Source organism: Chionomys nivalis, chromosome 2 (genome assembly GCF_950005125.1).
Source record: "Chionomys nivalis chromosome 2, mChiNiv1.1, whole genome shotgun sequence".
In the NCBI taxonomy this organism is placed as follows: domain Eukaryota; kingdom Metazoa; phylum Chordata; class Mammalia; order Rodentia; family Cricetidae; genus Chionomys; species Chionomys nivalis.
The window spans coordinates 81,740,044-81,763,166 of record NC_080087.1 but is presented as its reverse complement, the minus strand read 5'-3'; the positions used below and the strand labels follow the sequence as shown (position 1 = coordinate 81,763,166).

Sequence of the window (23,123 nt, the reverse complement as noted above, 5' to 3'; positions counted from 1 at the left end):
ATAACACCAACATAAGAAATTGATAACAATTTTAAATCTAGATGATGATACAGATTAGTGTTAACTATTCAACTTTTCTATAAGTATGAAAATATTCATATTTTGGGGGGGGGGGGTGATGGAGATAGGGTCCCTCTGCGTAGCCCTGGCCATCCTGGAACTCATTCTGTAGACCAGGCTGGCCTCACTAAGATCCACCTGCCTCTACCTGCCAAGTGCTGGGATTAAAGATGTGCACTATCACTGTCTGGCTCACACATGTATTTTTATAAATGTTTTTTATTTAGCTATTTTTGTTAATGTGTTAGAGGGAGCCCACCAGAGAAGATCACTCCGACAGTTTATATTAACTAAAAGGATTTATTATAACCAGCTGAGATTACATTCAGGTATTCAGGACCTAAGTGTAGCTCTAAGCATTTAGACTAAATCCCACATTCTGTAATCTTGCTCAACAGTGCAGAGGGAGATTTTGCCCAAGCAGACAGTTTAACAGTAGCCAAGATAAGCAGTAGCTGGAGGGGAAGTTTTCAACATACGGGCCCTTTAAGTGAAGCCAGGCAAACTATCAGGGGTAATTTGACCTCAGATTCTCTGAATAGAGTTATGTAATTTTTCATGAGATTCTCCATCAAGACAATCAAATTCTACCCAAACATGACAAGCCTCAGCAAGACTAAGAGATGGACGATCCTGTGAACTTTTTTGCCCTGTCACAAATGTACAGTTTATCTTACTGTGTGGGTGGAGGACATAAATCAGAGATCTTTTACCTTTTGAAATTCTTAAGGGTTTAAGTCCTTTAGAAAGTACTTATTCATCGATAGCTGTTTTTAATATCTCCACACAAATACTTAAGGAATGGATTTGCGACTCAAATCCTTTCATATTCCTTTTTATGCATTACATGTATACAGAATGAAGTTGTTTAAAATCTAATAGAAAATGAATGCATGAGGTTTTCTAAACTATCTAAAGTACAATGGTCTGTCATATCAATTACAGTAATGTCAGGGGAGAAAAATGTAAAACCTATTTTACAGAACACAGGCATTGACCAAATACGCTGAAAAATCATATTACTTATTATAACTCTGTTCCCACTACTTTGACTGGTACTGGGCTGGCCATTCACAAATTCTGCAATAAGAAAGCAAACATTCAGTATGTTTATGTTAATATGACAGGAGACATACAGCATTAATCGTGACAAGGAAGGTGCCTCAGATAAACCAAGTTTGAGTAACTGCTCTCCCTAAGCTGACTGTCCTGGGTTAATAGTGTTTGACAAATTAAGTTTATAGAATGAGATGAGTTAACTCAAGAACATGAGGTTATCCTTTATTTCTGACATTCAAAGATATTCTCAATAGAGTTTCATCTCTAAACAACAGACTTCCCACACTCTGATTCGCTAAGGGTTTCTTGGAATACTTTGATGTTGACCAAATCCTAGGTCAGATTAAAGTTCTTCCCACATTCTTTCAGCCACAGTCTTGCCAATGAATTCTCTGACGTTCAGTAAAATTTCCATACAAAGTCTTGTCCATCCTCCTTACATGCATAGGACTCCTAACAATGATGGATTTTCTGATGTGTAAGTTCATGATTGACAATAAAGGCTTTCCCACATACTTCACATTTATAGGGATGCAGAACTAGAAGGGCTCTGATGACATTTAAGAGCTCAGCTAAGGGGCTGGAGAGATGGCTCAGTGGTTAAGAGCACTGACTGCTCTTCCAGAGGTCCTGAGTTCAATTCTCAGCAACCACATGGTGGCTTACGGCCATCTATAATGAGACCTGGCGCCCCCTTCTGGCTTGTGGGCACACATGGAAGGAATGCTGTATACATAATAAATATTTTTTTTTTAAAAAAGAGCTGAGCTAATTCTATAAATGTTCCCACATTCCTTGTATTCACAGGGTTTCAATCCAGCATGGATTCCCTTATGTTAAAACAAGGCCTCAGCTCGAATTGAAAGTCTCTGCATTCTTTACAGAGACAGTGTTCATGCCTGTATGACTGCTCCACTGTGCAGTGAAGGCTGAACTAAATCTAAACATTTCCCAACCTTTCTTAGATTCACATGGTTTCTCACCAGTGTGAATTCTCTGATATACTTCTAGATTAGAATTATCACTAAAGGCTTTTCCACATTCCTTACATCCGTAAGGTTTCTTACCAATATGAATTTTAGCATGCCAAACCAAGCTTGATTTTCAACTAAAGGCCTTCCCACATTCCTAACATTGGTAAAATTTCTCACTAGTATGACTTCTTTGATGTACTTCAAGGTCTCTACCACAAGTAAAGTACTTCTCACATTCTTTACATTCATAAGGATTCTTATCAGTATGAATTCTAAAATGTCTAAGAAATTGGTACCGATATTGAAAGGCTTCCCCACATTCCTTACACTGAAAGGGCTTCTCACCAGTGTGGATTCTCTGGTGAATTCTAAGGCCTGTACTACGAAAAAAGTCCTTCCCACACTCCTTGCACTGAAAGAGTTTCATGTTGGTATGAATTCTCTGATGTTGACGAAGTTGGGACTGAAGTCTGAAGGCTGACCCACACTGCTGACATTCAAATGATTTCTCTCCAGTATGAATGTTCTGGTGCCGAGTGAGCTGTGCCAGAACAGTGAAGGATTTTCCACATTCGTTACACTGAAAGGGTCTCTCACCAGAGTGAAGTTTCTGATGTTGCATGAGGTTTGAGCGACGATTAAAGGTTTTCCCACACTCTTTACATTCATAAGGCTTCACACCAGCATGAATAATCCTATGTTCAACAAGGCTGGAGACACGCTTAAAGGACTTCCCACATTTCTCACACTCAAATATTTTTTGACCTGTATGAAGAATGTTTTTGTGGTAATGAAGCTGGCTGGGAAGATGGAAAGTCTTTCCACATTCCTTACATTCGAAAGGTCTCTCACCACTATGAAATCTTTGATGTCGAATGAGATGTATATTAAGTCTAAAGACTTTCCCACAGTCCTTACACTGAAATGGTTTCTTTCCAGTGTGAATACTCTGATGTTCAGTAAAATTTGAACGTCGACGGAAGTTTTTCCCACATTCCTTGCACTGATAGGGTCTCTCATCAGTATGGATTCTATGATGCTCACTAAGTTGGTTCTTACGTCTGAAGGCTGACCCACACAGCTTGCACTTGAAAGGCTTCTCATCAGTGTGAGTTTTCTGATGTTCAGAAAGGTATACCTGAAGCCTAAAAGCCTTCCCACAAACATTACACTCAAAAGGTTTCTCACCGGTATGAACACTCTGGTGACGCAAAAGGAATGAGCCACAACTAAATATCTTGCCACACTGCTGACATTCAAATGATTTCTCTCCAGTATGAATGTTCTGGTGGCGAGTGAGCTGTGCCAGAACAGTGAAGGCTTTTCCACATTCCTTACACTGAAAGGGTCTCTCACCAGAGTGAATTTTCTGATGTTGTGTGAGGTTTGAGCTACGATTAAAGGCTTTCCCGCATTCATTACATTCATATGGTTTCACATCGGCATGAATAATTCTATGTTGAACAAGGGAGGAAACACGTTTGAAGGACTTCCCACATGCATTGCATTCAAAGGGTTTTTTGCTTGTATGAACAGTTTTATGGTTATTCAGCTGACTGGGAAGATGAAAAGTCTTTCCACATTCTTTACATTCAAAAGGTCTCTCACCACTGTGAGATTTCTGATGACGAATGAGAAGTATATTAAGTCTAAAGACCTTCCCGCATTCTTTACACTTGAAGGGTTTCTGTCCAGTGTGAATACTCTGATGGTCAATCAAATTTGAACGTTGACGAAAGAATTTGCCACATTCCTTGCACTGATAGGGTCTCTCATCAGTATGAGTTCTCTGATGTTCACTAAGTTGGTTCTTACGTCTGAAGGCTGATCCACACAGTTTGCACTTGAAAGGTTTCTCATCGGTGTGAGTTTTCTGATGCTCAGAAAGGTATACCTGAAGCCTAAAAGCCTTCCCACAGACATTACACTCAAAGGGTTTCTCACCAGTATGAATACTCTGGTGTTGCACAAGGTATGAACCAGTTCTGAATATCTTCCCACACTGCTGACATTCACATGATTTCTCTCCAGTATGAATGTTCTGGTGGCGAATGAGCTGTGCCAGAACAGTGAAGGCTTTTCCACATTCCTTACACTGAAAGGGTCTCTCACCAGAGTGAAATTTCTGATGTTGTGTGAGGTTTGAGCGACGATTAAAGGTTTTCCCACACTCTTTACATTCATATGGCTTCACACCAGCATGAATAAACCTATGTTCAACAAGGCTGGAGACTCGCTTGAAAAACTTCCCACATTCCTCACATTCAAATGGTTTTGTACCTGTATGAATGGTTTTATGGTACTTAAGCAGGCTGAGAAGTTGAAAATCCTTTCCACATTCCTCACATTCAAAAGGTTTCTTACCACTGTGAGACTTCTGAGGTCTTATAAGTTGTTGGTGGAATCTAAAGGTTTTCCCACACTCCTTACATCCACAGGGTTTCTCTCCAGTGTGCATACTCTGATGCTGAATAAGAGTTGAACTACACTCTTTACATTCATAGGCTTTTTCTATATTGTGAACAAGAGTCTGACAGGTGCAAGTAGGCAGATTTTCTTTGTTACTAATCTTTTGATCAACATGTCCTTGATAACTCTGTAGTTCCTTGAATGTACTATAATTGGGGCCATTACTGAAACTGGAGGCCTTGAGGGCAAAAGCTTTACTTAATTGTTGTATACTCTGTTTGAGTAAATTTCTATTATAAATATGATTTTCTGGAGATGTATTTTCAGCTTCATTACATGACTCCAAATCTGAAAGAAAAGAAGTGAAAATACATTATTTTCTATAACAAAAACACATTTTCCTGTAACATAAAATTTTAAATGAACAGACAGGCTCTAAGTCAGACTCTGAAGTTTCAGAGAAACTGAACAGGAGCAAGTACAGCAGCAATAATAAGGCTTATATGAGACAATACTCTTTATAGCAGAACAGATTGTAAATGGGAAGAAATATCTGTTTAATGAAATTATAACAAATTAATCTGAAATAGTCTTATGTCCTTCCTTCCATACTACTTAAAATAAACACCTTTTCGTAAAGCTTTTTGAAACAAATCATGAAAAAAGAGTATACCACATAAATATATAATATGTGTCATGCTTTAAGAAAACTGGCCTGACTGGGACTTCTTATAGAGGACGTAAAAGTCTGTGCTGATGGTGGCGTACAATTGTAACCCAAGCAAAAGGGATCCAGTAGTAACACCAGCTTAAGTTTCAGGCCATCATTGTCTATATAGTAAGATCTATCTGTGAAAAAAAAACAAGCTATAAAACCAAAGCAAACCAACAGAAAGAAAGTAGGGAAGAGAATTCATTAAAAATTTTAAGAAGACTAAGGATCTCCAGCCAGGGAAACAAGTCTTTCCCTGCAGATCTTTACCTAATTGCAGATCTTCACCTATCTCTCCTCTTCTCCTAATCCAATCCCATAGTCTTATCCCTAGCTATGTAGCAGACCACCTGCTGTGGTCTCCTCTTCATTCCTGCCTTGATCTCCAATACATCCAAACTTAAGGAACACAATGAAGCCAGTTCTATGAGGCACATTCATAGCACTGTTTACATACATAGAACAACTGGGAGAGATCTCTCTCAAGCAACTTAATAGCACAACTAAAAGCTCAAAAACAAAAACATGAAATTACACCCACAAAGAGTAAACAGAAAGAAATAATTAAACTTGCAGCTGAAATAAACAAAATAGGAACAAAGGAAAGAAATACAAAAAACAAAACAAAACAATGAAATAAGAAGCTGGTTCTTTGCGAAAATCAGTAAGATTGACAATCCCTTAGCCAAATTAACTAAAAGTCAGACAGAAGATCCAAATTAACAAAATTAGAGATAAAAAAAGACATAACAACCACACCTAGGAAATCCAGAGAATCATTAGGACATAAAAGCCTAAACTCTGTCAAATTGGAAAAATCGAAAAGAAATGGGTAATTTTTAGGATACATATAACTTATGAAAGTTATATGAAAATCAGATAAGAACAGAATAAGAATAGAATCAGTAACATTAGTCTCCCAAACAAACAAAAAACTGTATAGGGCCAGATGATTTTAGTGTAAAAATCTACCAGACTTTCAAATAAGAGTTCAGGTCAATACTCCTCAAATTATTGTCCAAAATTGAAACGGAAGGAACAGGCCTTAGGCATCCTGATACCCAATCTACATAAATATCCACAAAGAAAATTACAATTCAATTTCCCAGATGAACATAGATGCAAAAATTCTCAGTAAAATAATTTCAAACTGAATCCAAGAACACTAAAAAAGATCATCCATTAGGAACAATTAGGCTTCACCCAGAGATGCTGGGAGGGTTCGACAGATGTAATCCCACCATGTAAACTGACTGGAAGACAAGGCAATAGGGTCATTGCATTACATACAGAAAAGGCCTTTGACAACATTCCACACCATTTCATGGTAAGAACCCTGGAGGGATTAAGGGGAAAACAAGGGACATAACTCAACATTAAAAGACAGTGTACAAGCCGGGCGGTGGTGGCGCACGCCTTTAATCCCAGCACTCGGGAGGCAGAGGCAGGTGGATCTCTGTGAGTTCGAGACCAGCCTGGTCTACAAGAGCTAGTTCCAGGACAGGCTCCAAAACCACAGAGAAACCCTGTTTCGAAAAAAACCAAAAAAAAAAAAAAAAAAAAAAAAAAAAGACAGTGTACAGCAAGCCCATAACCATCACCAACTTAAATATAGAGAAATTCAAAGCAATTACACTAAAATCCAAAAAAAGGCAAGGCTGCCTACATTCTCCACACCTGGACAATAAAGTACTTGAAGTTTTACGTGGAACAGTAAGACAACTGAAAGAGATCAAAGGTGTTGAGCATCATGAGTGCCAGGCGTGAGGCCCAGTGTAATTTTCTGAGCCTAACTTGAGATGGCATGAGGCCTAGTGTAACTTCCTGAGCCTAGCTAGAGTTTGGAGACCTGTCTCTGGCTACCTGACCTAGACCCGCCTCCACCCAGCCACCTCTAGTTATGATTGGTCCTTGTTTCTTGATCTGCCTTGGGCCATCCCAGGCTTCTCCACGCCATCACAACCCTATATAAGGCCCTGCTTGATACCATTAAAGGAGTTCCTGTTTTGACAGTCTTCCAACTCAGTGGGTGTGTTTCTCCCCAGTGCCCAGAGGGAGGGCTGAGTCAGGAAACTCAACATCCTGTTTAGCCCCAGGGAGAGTCCCAGGATCTGCCAGCCAACCCAGCAAATAAGATGCAAAGCAGAAAGGTCAAAGAATCTTGTTTGTAGATGATACAAGTGACCTTGAAGATTCCACAGGGGAACTCCTACAGCTGCTAAACACATTCAGAAAAGAAGGCGGATACAAATGGCAAATATCTTACACCCATCAGAATGGCTAAGAGCAATAAAACAAGTGTCTGCCCAGGGAGACAGAGGCAGGCACAGGCAGCTCTCTAAGTTCGAGGCCACCTTGGTCTACAAAACTTGGAAGGCAGAGGCATGTGGATCTCTGGGAGTTCGAGGCCAGCCTAGTCTACAAGAGCTAGTTCCAGGACAGGCACCAAAGCTACAGAGAAACCCTGTCTCGAAAAACCAAAAAGAGCTGATGGAGAGAATGTTAAGAGCATTGCCTGCTCTTCCAAAGGTCATGAGTTCAATTCCCGGCAACCACATGGTGATCACAACCATCTATAACGAGGTCTGCTGCCCTCTTCTGGTCTGCAAACACACACAGACAGAATATTACATATATAATAAATAAAACAAAAACAAAAACAAAAAAACAAGTTCCAGGATTGGCTCCAAAGCTATACAGAAAAGCCTTGTCTCCCAAAAAACCAAAATAATAATAATAATAACAAACAACAATAATAATTTGGAAAAATCTCAGTAACGTGTAACTATACAGCATAACTCTGCTTACTCCCCACACAGGAATCCCCATTGTGCCCCCCAGTTACACCAGGAATAGAAATAGAGAAGTGAAAGATTTACTAACTGGGCATACCTAGTCCCAAGGATGAAAAACTATCTGGAGAAACACAGAGCCTGAGGCCCCTTAGGGCAAGAGCTCAGTTAGTAAGTATAGGACAGTGCCCACAATGAGTGGCTTATGGGTAAATGGGAAGATCTGGAATGCCCCACGGTGGAGCCACCATATCTGATGGGAATGGAAGAGTCATGAAGCCAGCATAGCTGTCTGACAGAGATCCAGCAAAGCGGAGCCACACAATGGTTCTGATCTCCACATGTTGCATGCTTGCGTGGGATTTATTCTGTACAATTTAGGGACAGTGGATTGGTGGGAATTTTCTTAGGAATCATTTATGCCTTTTCCCAGACTACTGCTTCTAAGCTTCCCCATGAAACTCCTGAACATACTACCCCTCCCAATTGTAGGAAGATATCCTTATCTACTTGAAGGTCTTCCTTAGGCCTTAAAGGTTGTGACTGCACACAAGAAGTCAGAACTCTCTTTATGAGGCTCTGAAACATTCTTAAAACACCTGCACCTACACTTGCCCAGCAACAAGATGATCAGAACAAAGGAAGGTCAGCAAGACTCGGTGGCCGCAGATCAGAAGTCTCTTCCCATTGTACACTCGGGTGATTATGTGGCATCTACAGCAACAAAGTTAGGTTAGCTGGAGTTCCTCTGCCCGACACAGGGACTTATATTGATGGGCAAAGAATATGGTAGAAAGATAATAAAAGAGCGAGGTGTCAGGACCCCCCTTTTTGAGAAAATTAGCTCATGCAGAAGAACTGTGATGTCATATGACCAAGGAACAAAAAAAGCCAGGATTAGATATATAAACAAAGTCTATAAAGATATAAAATGCAAACATTGTATTATGCCAGAAACTGAATAAAAACTGCAGAAGCTCTGGCCTGAGGAACTTTCTTGGGCACCCTGACCATTAAGAGTTGATAATACACTGCTTGGGATAGGCCAACTGCCCGGGCTGGCTAGGAGATTTTCTTTCTGTCTAACATCCTTGAAGCCAAAGAGCTACCAGCCTGATTCTTAAAAATTGGGGTATGGGTTGATGAGTAAAAATGATTGTAAAAAGTAACTTTGTTTATCAAGGATGACTAAACCTGAGAGAAAATGATTGTGAAAATAACTCTGTTCTATCACGGTTCATCAAAAATGACTACCCTTATGACCCCAGATGTGCAAGAAAGAAAGTTTAATACATGTCCAAAGCCAGAAATGATACGATCTATGCTTTGGAACAACATGAACCTTTCCCTGCTTACTGAATTCTGTATAAATCAAGAAGCAACTCTGATTGCTAGTCAGTCAGGCTGCAAGATTCTCGCCACCACCATGGCCTGCCTCACTCCTTCCCTGTTGCCTATTCCTTACGTCCTCTCTAAAACCTGTCAACAGCAGGGCTTGGTCCCCAACACTACGGGGAAAAGATTCTGTTGAGAAGTTAGACTGGCTTGATCCCCCTCTGCCATATATAGGAACATACACTGTAGGTATCAGAATGTTATGGTATAATGGAAAGTGAGCTTATGAGGGGAACAGGCCCATATCATAAGACTAAGGCACAAAGGAAAGCAATTTGGAAACAGCCCCGGGCTTGTTGTACTATGTGGTACAAACACCATGCATGCCCTTGAAGAATGCAAGCTACTCTTATGAGTTTCTCTCAGGACATCTGACACCTCCTGGCCACAGAGGCTCAGTCAGTGCAGCAGGAAGTGTAGGGGGGCACCTGGCGGGGTTACTGAACCTTAGAGGACAAGAGGCATTTAGATTCTTGCTAAATTTATTGGGTTTTGCTTCAAGAAAAATGCCGTAGTGACGTTGATGACCGCGTTCACCCCAGAATTAAGTCTCCTTTCAACATTGCTTATGGTTAAACTACAATGCACTTTCAGAGTATATCAGGTGCTGCCTATTTTTAATAAACAGGCAGCCATCCTGACCCACCCTCACCAGGTCAGTCTCCTTCCCTCGCTGACTCCACACCTCCTCTTTGGGACCTGAACCCCACTGGAGCTGGACACAGGCAACACCACCATGCCGAGCAAGGTGGGCGGCTGTGTGTGTGCTCACATGTTGTTTCAATCGCTTGGCCATCTACTCTCTCTGAGCCAGGGTTCCGCATGTACCTGGAGTTGAGAGGTAAACTAGACTGACTTGCCAAAGTGAAAAGTACAGGCTACACCATCACACCGTCTTTAGAGGGACTGTGAAGATAGACAACTGAAAGCCGGGCAGTGGTGGCGCACGCCTTTAATCCCAGCACTCGGGAGGTAGAGGCAGGCGGATCTCTGTGAGTTCAACGCCAGTCTGGTCTACAAGAGCTAGTTCCAGGACAGGAACCAAAAGCTACAGAGAAACCCTGTCTAGAAAAACCAAACAAACAAACAAAAAAATATATACAATTGAAAATATATGCTATGTATTATTGGGCTACTGTTTGCACAGGTATTCAAACTGTCTTCTCAGTGGATCAGAGGTTAAGAACATTGTAATTCCAGAGGACCTGGGTCGAGTACCAGCAGCCACCTGTAACTCCAGCCCCAGGGGATCTGACTTTCTCTTTGGGTACCTGCACACACGTGCACACACACAACCAATAATAAAATACATTTAAAATGACACAAAGAGGGTAACTGCTCCAGTACGACGAAGAGGGGAGAACTACTTAGACTCATGAACTAGCAGCCCCTGTGGCAGCTTTTGCTATGACCTTGACTTCCTTCCACAGGCCCTGGCACTCTGAAGGGAGTGTGTCAACCCCGGGTCAGGCGTGGGGACCTCTGCGACCACACACTGAGATGGCAACGCTGCAGCCCTGCCTTCCTCTTACTCACCTGGGCTGGGCCTGTCTGCTTCTTCCGTCACAGCCATCCAGGGCTCTCTCTCCTGCTCCAATAAGGTGATCAGATCGGGTTTGGAAATGGAACTTCCCACTTAAAAGAAAGGAAAAATGACACATGTGGAGACTTTCTTTCTTTCTTTCTTTTTTTTTTTTGTGTGTAGCTTTGGTGCCTGTCCCGGAACTAGCTCTTGTAGACCAGGCTGGCCTCGAACTCCCAGAGATCCACCTGCCTCTGCCTCCCGAGTGCTGGGATTAAAGGCGTGCGCCACCACTGCCCGGCCAGACTTTTCTTTTTTTGAGAGTTAGTCTCTCTAATTATCCCAGGATGTCCTGGAACACAATATGTAGACCAGGCTGGCTTTGAACTTATTCATCTGCCTGCCTCTGCCTCCTAAATGCTGGGATTAAGGCTGTGTGGCACAATGAGCTGCCAGTATAAATTTTTAAAGATGCAGACGTATTTATTATAAAGTTCTATACAGGCTCACATGGTGGATCATCCTGTAAGCCCAGCAGCTGGGGGAATGAGCAGGCCAGTCAGTGCTGTAGAGTAGAAATAATCACACAGAAACTATACTATTTGCAATACTCTTTGGCCAATAGCTTAAGTGAATTGCTACCTAGCTCTTACATCTAGAGTTAACCCATTTACATTATTTTATATTTTGCCACAAGGCTTGTGACCTACCAGCAAAGTTCCAGCTGGCAGCTCGTGTCTTTCCCCTCTGGCAGCTACATGGTGTCTCCATGACTCTGCCTACTCTCTCTCTCTCTCTGTCTCTCTGTCTCTCTGTCTCTGTCTCTCTCTCTCTCCATATATGTGTATGTAGATGTGTGTGTGTACATATCTATATATCTATCTATATATATAATGTTCAGCCTCACTATATTCTGTTAAGCCATTGGCCTAAAGCAGGTTCTTTATTCATTAACCAATAAAAGCAATACATATACAAAAGGACTTCCCACACCATAGTTTCATAGCCAAGCCAAAGCCACCCTGAGCTACACGAGACGTGGGCTCATTCTTACAGATTTGCTCAATAAAAAAGACAAACATCACACCCTAAAACTAAAGCAGGTAAAGGAAGTCTTCAGAGAAAGAAATAGACTGTGTGCACTTCTGTTCTGAATCGATTTTACTGATTCATTAGTAACTTGATCATAAAGATGCTTGTATTTATGCATGTATGCATAGTGTATGTATGTTTTTATGAGGGTGTGTGCACAAGTGTGGTTGGGCATGCATGCATGGGTCTGTGTATAGGCCAGAGAGCAGTATGAGGTGTCTTCTTTGATTGCTCCCCACTTTGGTTTTTGAGACAGGGTCTCTCATTGAACCCAGACCACTCTGAGGGGATCTCCAAGGTGTGGAAAAAAGGCAGGTGGTTCAGGAAGCGCCTATTTTAAACCCAACAAACCTCACAATATTCCTCTGGGAAGAAGGAGGAGCTCAGCTCCCTCTTTAAAAATATATTGACTTCAATTTCTTTTATGTGCATGTGAGTGTCTGTCTGCATGTATGTCTGAGCACCACATGCATGCATGATCACCATGGAGGCCAGATGGCATCAGGTCCCTGGAACTGGTGTTACAGAAGGTTGTGAGCCACACTGGGGAGCTGGAAATTGAACCTGGGTCCTCAGAAAGAGGATTCAGCTCCCTTAATCAACAAGCTATCTCACTAGCCACTAATTCTATTTACTGATTTATCTCCTTATTTATTTCATTTTGTTTGTTTCTTTCTTTTATTTTATTTGAAACAAGGTGTGTAGACTAGGCTATACTGGAGTTCACTATGGATCTGACGGTGACCTTGAACTCACAGCAATCATCTTCGCCTCAGTCTTCTGAGTGAAGGAATGACAGGCATGGGCCACCAGGCCCAGCTTTAGCTATCACAGGAAAGATGGCGTTGTCTTTTCATTCAGTGAGGAAAGCCAAAAGTGTAAAGAACTCATCCCCTGCCGGGCAGTGGTAACACATGCCTTTAATCCCAGCACTTGGGAGGCAGAGGCAGGCGGATCTCTGTGAGTTCGAGGCCAGCCTGGTCTACAAGAGCTAGTTCCAGGACAGGAACCAAAAGCTACGGAGAAACCCTGTCTCGAAAATCAAAAAAAAAAAAAAAAAACCAACAACTCATCCCCGATTCATGAGATGGCCTTACCCACTGTGAGGAGGTTTCTGTAGGTCTCCAACATCATGTCTCTGTATAAGACCCTCTCCGCAGCATCCAGGCAGGCCCACTCCTCCTGAGAGAAGACAACAGCCACATCCCTAAACGTCACTGACCCCTGAAACCACAAACACAAGTAGAGCGAAATTGGGGAAGCGTTCAAGATGGAAAAAGAGAAGGGAAAGGACTCGAGGGTGGGAAGGAGTCACATGGAGATGCTCAAGGCACCTGACTGTGTGAGCTCACCCAGGAAAGGAGGACTGTGGCCCTACACATCCAACAGAAGTGCGCTTCCATTCCATCCACAGCCTTCCAGTTACAGCACAAAAGAGAACTGTCACCAGGCTCAGTGTAAAACACCTAAGAACCAGTGTAAGTCCCTGAGTTTATTGTGGCATCAGGAGATAGCATAAAGATTTCAGTTTCTCACCAGCATGATTCTTATAAACTATGTAAGATTTCATAAACTATGTAGGGGTGCATATTACTGGCATATTAGGTTTAAGGGGTTTTTCGTAAAAACAAAAACAAGAACTTTCAAGATGGCACATGTGTCTCAGGTCTTCCTGAACTCTGGAGACTACAGTCCCCTCCCAATCACAGCCTGGATCCCTTTCCCTCTCATCACTGCACTCTCTCTTAAAGTCCCTCAAGCAGGTCATCTCGTCACACACATGCACCGAGGTCATTCAATCTCAAACCCTGTGTCATCAGCCTGAAAACACCAAAGATGTCAATCAGGATCGCCAGTGCAGTCAAAGGAGACCATCACCTCAACGGTCTGAAACCCCCAAAGACCCTGGTTCCCTGTGGGACTGTGGTCCTCTGCAACGACAGTCCTCCCTGACCACAGGCAGGAGAGAGCAGGTGTGCAGGAATGCACTCAGAGCAAACTGCAGAAGCAGCTGGAAACAGGCCAGACAGGAAGTGCTCTGACCTTCCAACCCTCACTGTAACGGGGCAGACCGGGCTGGAGGATTTCGGGTCCTGGAAAGCTTCACAAGAGAAAGACAGCAAAGAGTCATCTAACCTGGAAGCCGCCTGTGTAGAGAGAGAATGTCAACTTACACAGACCACGTCTTGAGAACCAGAGCTGGCCATTCTTCTTCAGGATCCTCCCTGGGGGACAAAAAGAAAGCCTCTCATTGGACTGTCACTTGATGTCCCACACTGACTCATGACACCATGATTTTCTTCTCAAGCATCCCCACTCACACTCCTCTCCCACGGCTCATGGCCTCCCACACACAAATCAGAAGCAGACAGGAGTCTACACAAAGTCGATTCTGTCCTAACCCCCACAACCACTGTGCAAGGACTCAACGTGGTTGTGCGGAGCATAAGCCCGTCTGCCTTGAAGTTCCTCCAGAAGATGTCAGCAGAAGGGATCCCATCTTCCATCCTGAGCTCCAGCTAGCCCTACACGGGGTCACTCCGCCTACTGTGAGCAGGTCTTCCTACTGGACCCCCACCTTCAGGGCTGACAGCATCCAAACTGTACATCCTTTGGAAACTCAGGGCTGAGTGAGACACAGCAAGGCTGGAGGGTCAGGAGGGTCTTCAGCTGCAGTTCCCATCTCTAACTAGGGGGATTTGATACGTTCTCCTAGGCAAAACACTAATAATATAAAAATATAAGATTTTTTTTTAAAGTGTCCATTATCAGAAAGAAAAGATCATGTGGAAAATGGGAAGGGGCATTAGTGGCGATAATGTAGATTAACACAGTCACTGCAGAAAGCAATACTGTAGACTCTCAACAATTACAAACAAAACTGTCACGTGATCCATGGATCCCTTTCTGAGTAGAGATACAAGGGAAATAAGACCAGTATCTCTAAGTGGCACAGTCCCGCATTTATTCCAGCAGAGCTTACATAGCTGTGACTCACAACCCCACCAAGAGATGAGTGGACAAAGCAAATCAAGATTGAGGTTCACGGGCACAGTGGAAAGATATCCCACCATTTACTACAATATGGTGATCATGGAGGAAAATGAGAGAAATAAGCTAAACACAAAAAGAAAATGCTGGGGCTGGAGAGATGACTCCGCAGCTGAGAGCTGGTTTGGCTTTTCCAGAGGTCAGGAGTTCAGTTCCCCGACAGCTCCCAATGCCTGTAACTCCAGCTCCTGTAGATCCTAACTATCTGGTCTCTGTGGCACCAGTGCTCATGTGCACATAACCCCACCTGCAGAATTCTAAATAATAACTAACCTTTAAACCAAAAAACACCACCATCTCCATGCAGAACCTGAAACCGTTATCTCAGAGGACCAGGTACAATGGTGGGTAACGGGGTGTGAGCAGCTGAGGCTGGATGTGCAACACCGTGGTTGAGAGTGGGAGATGCCGACCCGTAAGGCAGTCGGGACGACGCTGACCAAGGACTACAAAATTTCAGCGACACAACACAAGTTCCAGATACCTCATGCAGCACAGCGACTATGACAAGGGGTTTTGAAAAACTCGGAGAGCAGACGTTGAGTGTGCTCACTACAAAAACATGACAGGCAGATTTAGTCATCCCAAAGGACACGAAGACTCCAAATGACCATGCTGTACACAATATGAAAAATTTCATTTCCACGTTAAAGAAAATCTGTTCTACATTAGTTGTTTCATTTTCATTTTGTTGTTTTGAGACGGTCGCCCTGTTTCCCCCAGCTACTCTGGAACCTGCTAAGTGGACTGAGCTGACCATGAGCACAGCTTCTGTCTCTCAAGTGCTGACATTAAAATGTGTACCATAAAACCTACCTTTCCCTTTTGTTGAGTAATTTTCTTAAAAATACAGCCAGTAATCACATTATTTCTAACACTCCTTTGTCCTACATAAAACTGAATAGAAAGAACCCAAAAATGACCACACAAAGCAACAACATTAGGTCCTTACTCTACGGCTGGCACTGCACTAACAGGCTTTACAGCTGTCATTCAGAGGCACATGACAAGCCGAGAGACCCAGAGAAAGGTAGAACCCAGACTCCAACCCAGATACCACGGAGCCACATCCCCACGTTCAACCACAGCACTGCACATCTGGACCTGGCCAATGTTACCCATTTCCACACAGCCACCCTGACAATTACTAGGTCTCAAACAAGCCGACTTTGGTGGTGTCCCTTTCCCATTCCTGAAATCCTCAGGAGGGAGCAGAAATTGCCTCCCACCTTCATTGGTCCCCTACTTTGAAAACAAAGCCAACCGATGTGTGAGCAAATCGATATAGTAAATCACAGTTTGAAAACCCAAACACAAACCTCCGAGGTTCCCACCTGTAACATCTTGGAGAAAGGGAGTGATTGTGGAGAGAAGATGTCAAGGGTCTCCGAAACGATCATGTGACTATTGAGTAGAAAGGGAGGGGACAATGTAAGGGGCACAATGGTGGAGGCATCAATTTACATATTCCTACCTCACTTACTGACAATTGTATATTCTAAAACTAAAACCTCGTTTCTCAAAGAGGGAGAAAGCGCAAACTCACTCTTGAATCTCAGATGTGTAGCGATAAAGCCCGCACTCTTCTCCAGGCCCTCCTTGTGAACACCGGCCGACGCGGGAGCCTGGGCAAGCACGAGATCCCAGACTGCACATCCTAGTGACACATCCTAGTGAGCACTGTCCTTCACTCCGCACGACACTCACGGCGGCGGCTGGAGCGCTGAGAAAGTTACGGACTCAACAAGTAGCTGCGCTCCTAGGCGACCCCGGGAGGCGCCTCCGGCCTCAAACGCGCGGCGCCTGCGCTCAAGTCTGGACCTCAGGGGCAGCTCCCCTTCAGACTCCGTCCCTGACCTCTCATCGCCGCAGCCTGGTCCTCTGCTTCAGCCGCTGTGGCCGTGAGGGAAAGCAGAAGCAGATCCGACTGGCAGAGTGATGCAGACAATGCTCAAAGTGTACACACACACGGACACACACACACACACGCGCGCGTACACACACACATACGCACTCACACACACATACACCACCGCCCGCCCGCGCGCCCCGCACGCACCCAGCCCAGTGGCTCCCGCCTTACTCGTGGAGGATTAACCAACCAGCAATTTCTTACTCCTACCCGAGAGCTCTGACCGTCCACGGTAGCGCCTGCAGAACGCCGGAAGTTGATGTTTTAATCCAGCGCTGCAGCCCCTGGGAAATAGAGTCCCGAAGTCCAGAACGCCAGGAAGCCTAGAGCTCTGCGGGTCGGAGAAATCCCAGCATGCAACTCGGGCCTTCAGGGAGCTGAGCCCGGTGGTTTGTGGGAGTTCCCACGGGGTGCGCGCTTAAAGGGGAGGCTCCCTCCCGCGATCAAAACGTACTTCCTGGTTCCGCTGTAGCTTGTCTTCTCTCTGTGGAGTCTACAGGCGAGCGTAAGATTAAAGTGCAGAACTGGAATAAAATCAGATCGAGCCATAACTGCTTTGAGTACGCTTTGCCTGAGACCGGCTGCAGAAGGATTCCACCTCGCTGTGCGATGGGAGGGTCTATGATAAATCTCAAAAGACTGAACTAGAGAATTGGTTGGCTTTAAACGTGAAGAGAAAGAGCAGGGCTACATCAGAGATTTCTGTTTGGACGCTTCCAGGGTTCAGTTGAAATTTCAAAATCACTTTTGTTGTTTCGTATATTTAAATAAATCTTTTTTATTAAGAATGGGATAGGAAACTAATGTCAAGAGAACAGACGATCCTAGTAATACCAGTAATCATATAAATGTATTACAAATTATCTAAACCTAAGTATAGCGTGTCAGGTGAGATTTGAAAACAAGCAGACCCAACCATGTGTTAACTACAGAACATATGTTAAAGGTAAGTACTCTAGCAGATTAAAGTGGTCATCCTCACAATAATCAAAGGAAGACTTAAATCAATTTTAAAATCGAAGCAGATGGAAAACAAAGAACTTTGCCAGTGATAATAAGGAACGGCAGTTCATCGAGAGAACATAAAACTTGTTGTGCATATTCTCTGAGATTATGGTTTGTGGGCTGGTTTTCCTTGCTTTATGTTTAAAAACCACCTATGAGTGAGTACATGTGATAATTGTCTTTCTGTGCCTGGGTTACCTCACTCAATATAATGTTTTCTAGCTCCATCCATTTTCCTGCAAAATTCAAGCTGTCGTTATTTTTTCTGCTGTGTAGTACTCCATTGTGTAAATGTAACACATTTTCCTTATCCATTCTTCGGTCGAGGGGCATTTAGGTAGTTTCCAGGTTCTGGCTATGACAAACAAAGCTACTATGAACATAGTTGAGCACATGTCCTTGTGACACAATTGAGCATCCTTTGGATAGATACCCAAAAGTGGCATTACTGGGTCTTGAGGAAGGTTGTTTCCTAGTTTTCTGAGATATCACCACACTGACATCCAAAGGGGTTGTACCAGCTTGCATTCCCACCAGCAATGCGGAAGTGTTCCCTTTTCCCCACAACCTCTCCAGCATAAGTTGTCATCAGTGTTTTTGATCTTGGCCATTCTTACAGATGTAAAATGGAATCTCAGAGTTGTTTTGATTTGCATTTCTCTGATGACTAAGGATATTGAACATTTTCTTAAGTGTCTTTCAGCCATTTTAGATTCCTCTGTTGAGAGTTCTCTGTTTAGGTCTGTACTCCGTTTTTTAATTGGATTATGTGATCTTTTGGTGTCCAATTTCTTGAGTTCTTTGTATATTTTGGTGATCAGACCTCTGTGTGATGTGGGGATAGAGAAGATCTTTTCCCATTCTGTAGGATGTCGTTTTGTCTTGTTGACCGTGTCCTTTGCTTTACAGAAGCTTTTCAGTTTCAGGAGGTCCCATTTATTAATTGTTTCTCTCAGTGTCTGTGCTGCGTGGAGTTATATTTAGGAAGTGGTTCCCTGTGCCAGTGCATTCAAGTGTACTTCCCACTTTCTCTTCTATAAGGTTCATTGTGGCTGGCTTTATGTTGAGGTCTTTGATCCATTTGGACTTGAGTTTTGTGCATGGTGATAGATATGGACCTATTTTCATTCTTCTATTGTTGATATCCAGTTATACCAGCACCATTTATTAAATATGCTTTCTTTTTTCCATTTGATTTTTTTTTTTTTGCTTCTTTGACAAAAATCAGATGTTTGAAGGAGTGTGGATTGATATCTGGTTCTTCTATTTGGTTCCATTGGTCCTTCTGTCTGTTCTTCTTTTTTTTTTTTTTTTTTTTTTTTTTTGGTTTTTCGAGACAGGGTTTCTCTGTGGTTTTGCTTCTGTCTGTTCTTATGCCAACACCAGGCTGTTTTTAGTACTGTAGCTCTATAGTAGAGTTTGAAGTCAGGGATTGTGATGCATCTAGAAGTTCTTTTATTGTACAGGATTGTTTTGGCTATCCTGGGGTTTTTGTTTTTCCATATGAAGTTGGGTACCGTTCTTTCAAGGTCTGTGAAGAATTTTGCTGGGATTTTGATAGGCATAGCATTGAATCCTGTTTACTTTCTTAAAGTTTTTTCTTTTTTTATCTCCCATGAAAAAGGTTGATGTGCCTACAACTGTTAAGCCAGCTGTGCCACTCTAACCAGGAGTGGGATGAGGACAGACACACTCGTATCATTTTTGGTCTAGGGTCCATTTTAAAATGTATTTCTCCTTCTTCCCCATTATGTAAGTATACATGGGGCAGAGTGTGTACTATGATGCATAAAAGGTGTTTCTCAGTTGGAAAGCAGCGGAAGAGGCACATGTAGTCAAAATATTAGTATATGCCAACTGAAGAGTCCAAGAATAAGATTATAGAAATGTAGGTTCCCGAAATAAGAATGAAGAAATAAAGAAGATAATGAGGGCAGACTGTCAGCAGCCTTTTCAGCACTTTAAGAATTAACTATTAACAGTGGCTCACTTTGCTTTACAACCCATAGCTGTCTGCAAGGCTGAAGCGGCCCTCCGCAAACTGAGAGTCAGCTTTTAGATAACCTCCTCCACCCCTTTGCATTTAACTATTCTAGTGCTCCTTTTCCTTTCATCTCTGTATTGTGGAAGCCAAAAAAATGTACGTTCAATTTTACCTTGTCTGATGGTCAAAGTTTGGAGATTTGACAAGCATAGTTGCCCGTCCTAAAGCTGGAGGTGGTTGCTTGGTTCTTTTGAAATTAAGATAGCTCAATGCCATTCTGACGTGTGGTCAGGATATGCAAATGTACTTCTGCTCTTTCCTTAACTATGAGGTCACCTAGGGAAGGGCAGTCTTCATCATATGTGACCTAGAGAACCTAGAGTATGTGGCCTAGAGCACCCTCAGTCCTTAGACAAGAGAACGCTAATGATTTGATGCCTTAGAGTTGACTGTGTGAGTTACCCTTGTTAAATAAAGTTATCATGTTAAATAAAGTCTTTTGTTACCTTCTCCCCATTTATGTTGGGTATAAAAGCTGTGGGAAAATAAACACAGGCAAATTTCAGGATTTCAGTCACTGGAACACCCTCCTGATACTTTCTATGATTTCTATATTATTTTTATGTGTCTTCATAGTTTTATTTATATTTTTTCAATTCCCATCCCCCTACCCTGGTAAGAAATATTTTTGTTGAGGCCAGTCCTCGACACTGTATCTACACAATACACCTAATGTCACCCTACAGTGTTATGACAGAAAAGTCTTTAAGAGAAATAAACCAAGGGTTTGGATGGTCCTGGGCTTAACAACACATGCTATTCTTGCAATGAACCCGAGTTCAGATTCCAGAACCTACACCAAATGACTCACAATTACTGGTAACTCAAGCTCCAGGCTGTCCAACAACCTCTTCTAAACTGCATAGGCTCCTGCACTCATATGCACGTACTCACAGATTTACATGTGTACACAAAAACCAAACAAAAAATAGATCTTAAATGAGTAAACCACCTGTTTTTAATTTCTACCTGAAATGTTTCATCTTTAAACCTTGTTGTAAACTACATCTTTGTGCAATATAATATATATAGCCCTTATCCCCAACCCCTATAACTTAATAATCTAATTTTGCCTTATTTTAGATCATCCTGAAAACCTCTTCTGTGCTGTAAACAAGAATTCAACTCTATTTGGGAATCCCTAAGAATAATGGTCTCATCTGGCTACCAGCAGGGTAGAGCATTATCTCCCTGCTGCTGATGACAAAATGAGGCTTTTAAACTTACAAAAAAATTTTAAAACTCCTTTTTAAATTTAAAATCTTTAAGACAGATTTTACAAATACTAAGTCATTTGAAAGAAGGGGTTCTAGAATTGCCAAAATACCTTCAATCTGGACAGCTGAATCCAGCAGAATCTTAGAATAAATTTAATCAATCCTACATATCCATGGCCAATTGTTAACTATTACCGTTTCTGTAACTGTGTAAGCAGGATGTAATGAATGGGAGCCCAGGGTCTGGAAAAATAACAGTATTTACCGGGGAACTAGAGATTGTTTTCACTATGATTGATGTGGTGCATAACAACAGAAACCTAGAGACCACAACTGGCACAAAAGAGTCACTGACGTGGAATGTGGTCCCGAGAATGAAACACAGGTCCCTCGCGCCCCAAACCTGATGAGCTCATGTAGAGAGTAGCTGGGCTGGCTTTGGGTTACTCTGAATTGTATGAAGAATCAGCTTTCTGCCTATCACTGAATGGCTCCATTTTAGAAAGCAGGAAACCTGACTCAATTACTCTACCTTGAGTTGTAAATGCCATGAAGAAATGATTCTCCACCATTTGCCAGCACACCAGGAGGCACAAACTGGTAACTTATTTGTACCAAAATGACACCTGAAAATCTACTGTGCCTGACACCTGAACGTATCAGTTGTGGAAGATGGGATAACCTCACCTGGGACCAAAAAAAGAGCATCCCAGTACCAAAGTGTGCCAGACAACGCTGACTAGTCACCACATCACTCATCATGAGCCTCATTCTCAGGAAAACTACAAATGAAGAACACCTCCAGCTGTCACCAGACTCTAGGCTGGTTTCTCCTGTCCTTGACACCCAGCTCACAAGATTGAGCCTTGGGTGATCTCTGTTCTTGATTTTTTTGTTTTGTTTTGTTTTGTTTTTCAAGACAGGGTTTCTCTGTAGCTTCTGGAGCCTGTCCTGGAACTAGCTCTTGTAGACCAGGCTAGTCTCAAACTCACAGAGATCCACCTGCCTCCGCCTCCCAAGTGCTGGGATTAAAGGTGTGAGCCACCACCGCCCAGCAATATCTGTTCTTGAACACCTGCACTCCTTGTCATTTTTCTGGTCTCTCCAGACACTTCTATGGGCCTCTATCAGCTGTGCCTGGACTTCAGCACAGCCTCTTTGAACTCTGAAATTTCTTTAGCACTATCTGAGTCATTTTGTAACCTGAATGTTTGTGTATTACTGTGTGATGTGTTAATGTGTAATGGAAAACTTCATATTGGTAATCAAGATTAGAATAAAAGAGCAGGGCAGTGGTGGCAGCACTCAGGAAGTAGGTGGATCTCTGTGAGTCCAGGGCCAGCCTGATCTGCAGAATGAGTTCCAGGACAGCCAGAAATACACAGATAAATCCTGTCTCAAAAAAAAAAAAAAATGAACAAACAAAAAAATTGGAATAAAAGAACCTGTTATTGTCAGCAACCAGCTACCAAGCAAAATTGGGATACTTGACAAATTGTAACCAGCAAGCCAAATCTTGTAAACGTATTGCTTACTCAATAACTGATATCATAGAAACACACATGAACATCTTTCCACATCACACACATACACGACTACACATAGCATATGCACAGATCCATTTCTGTTTCCACATAACACAAGCATGAACATACAGTATCTTGCAAAGTGTTAGCTTCCCTCCAGTTTATTTTGGTGGCATGATGGTTATTCTTGGTTGTCAACTTGACTATATCTGGAATGAACTACAGTCCAGAAATGGAGGGCACACCTGTGAGACATTTCCTGCTTCAAGTGGGAGAATCCACTTCTAGTCCAAATCTTTCAGGAAAGAAAAAACACATCTTTGTTGCATGGATTCTTCATGCAACGGCCCTGC

General features: G+C 42.7%; 1 protein-coding gene across 4 annotated transcripts in view; it reads right to left on the bottom strand.

Annotated features, from left to right (window-relative positions):
* Nucleotides 1-214: 214 nt before the first annotated feature.
* Nucleotides 215-23,123, bottom strand: part of LOC130869719 (zinc finger protein 60-like) — a 47,948-nt gene continuing 25,039 nt past the window's right edge. The window contains exons 2-7 of one of the 4 annotated variants that reach the window (XM_057762119.1): nt 16,613-16,887; nt 16,401-16,470; nt 14,190-14,240; nt 13,113-13,239; nt 10,938-11,036; nt 215-4,850 (exon numbers count right to left, since the gene is read on the bottom strand). In XM_057762119.1, the coding sequence (XP_057618102.1) occupies nt 2,248-4,850; nt 10,938-11,036; nt 13,113-13,239; nt 14,190-14,222 (2,862 nt within the window). In that variant the 5' untranslated portion in view covers nt 14,223-14,240; nt 16,401-16,470; nt 16,613-16,887 and the 3' untranslated portion in view covers nt 215-2,247. The other 3 variants (XM_057762123.1, XM_057762122.1, XM_057762120.1) reach the window with 3 other exon arrangements.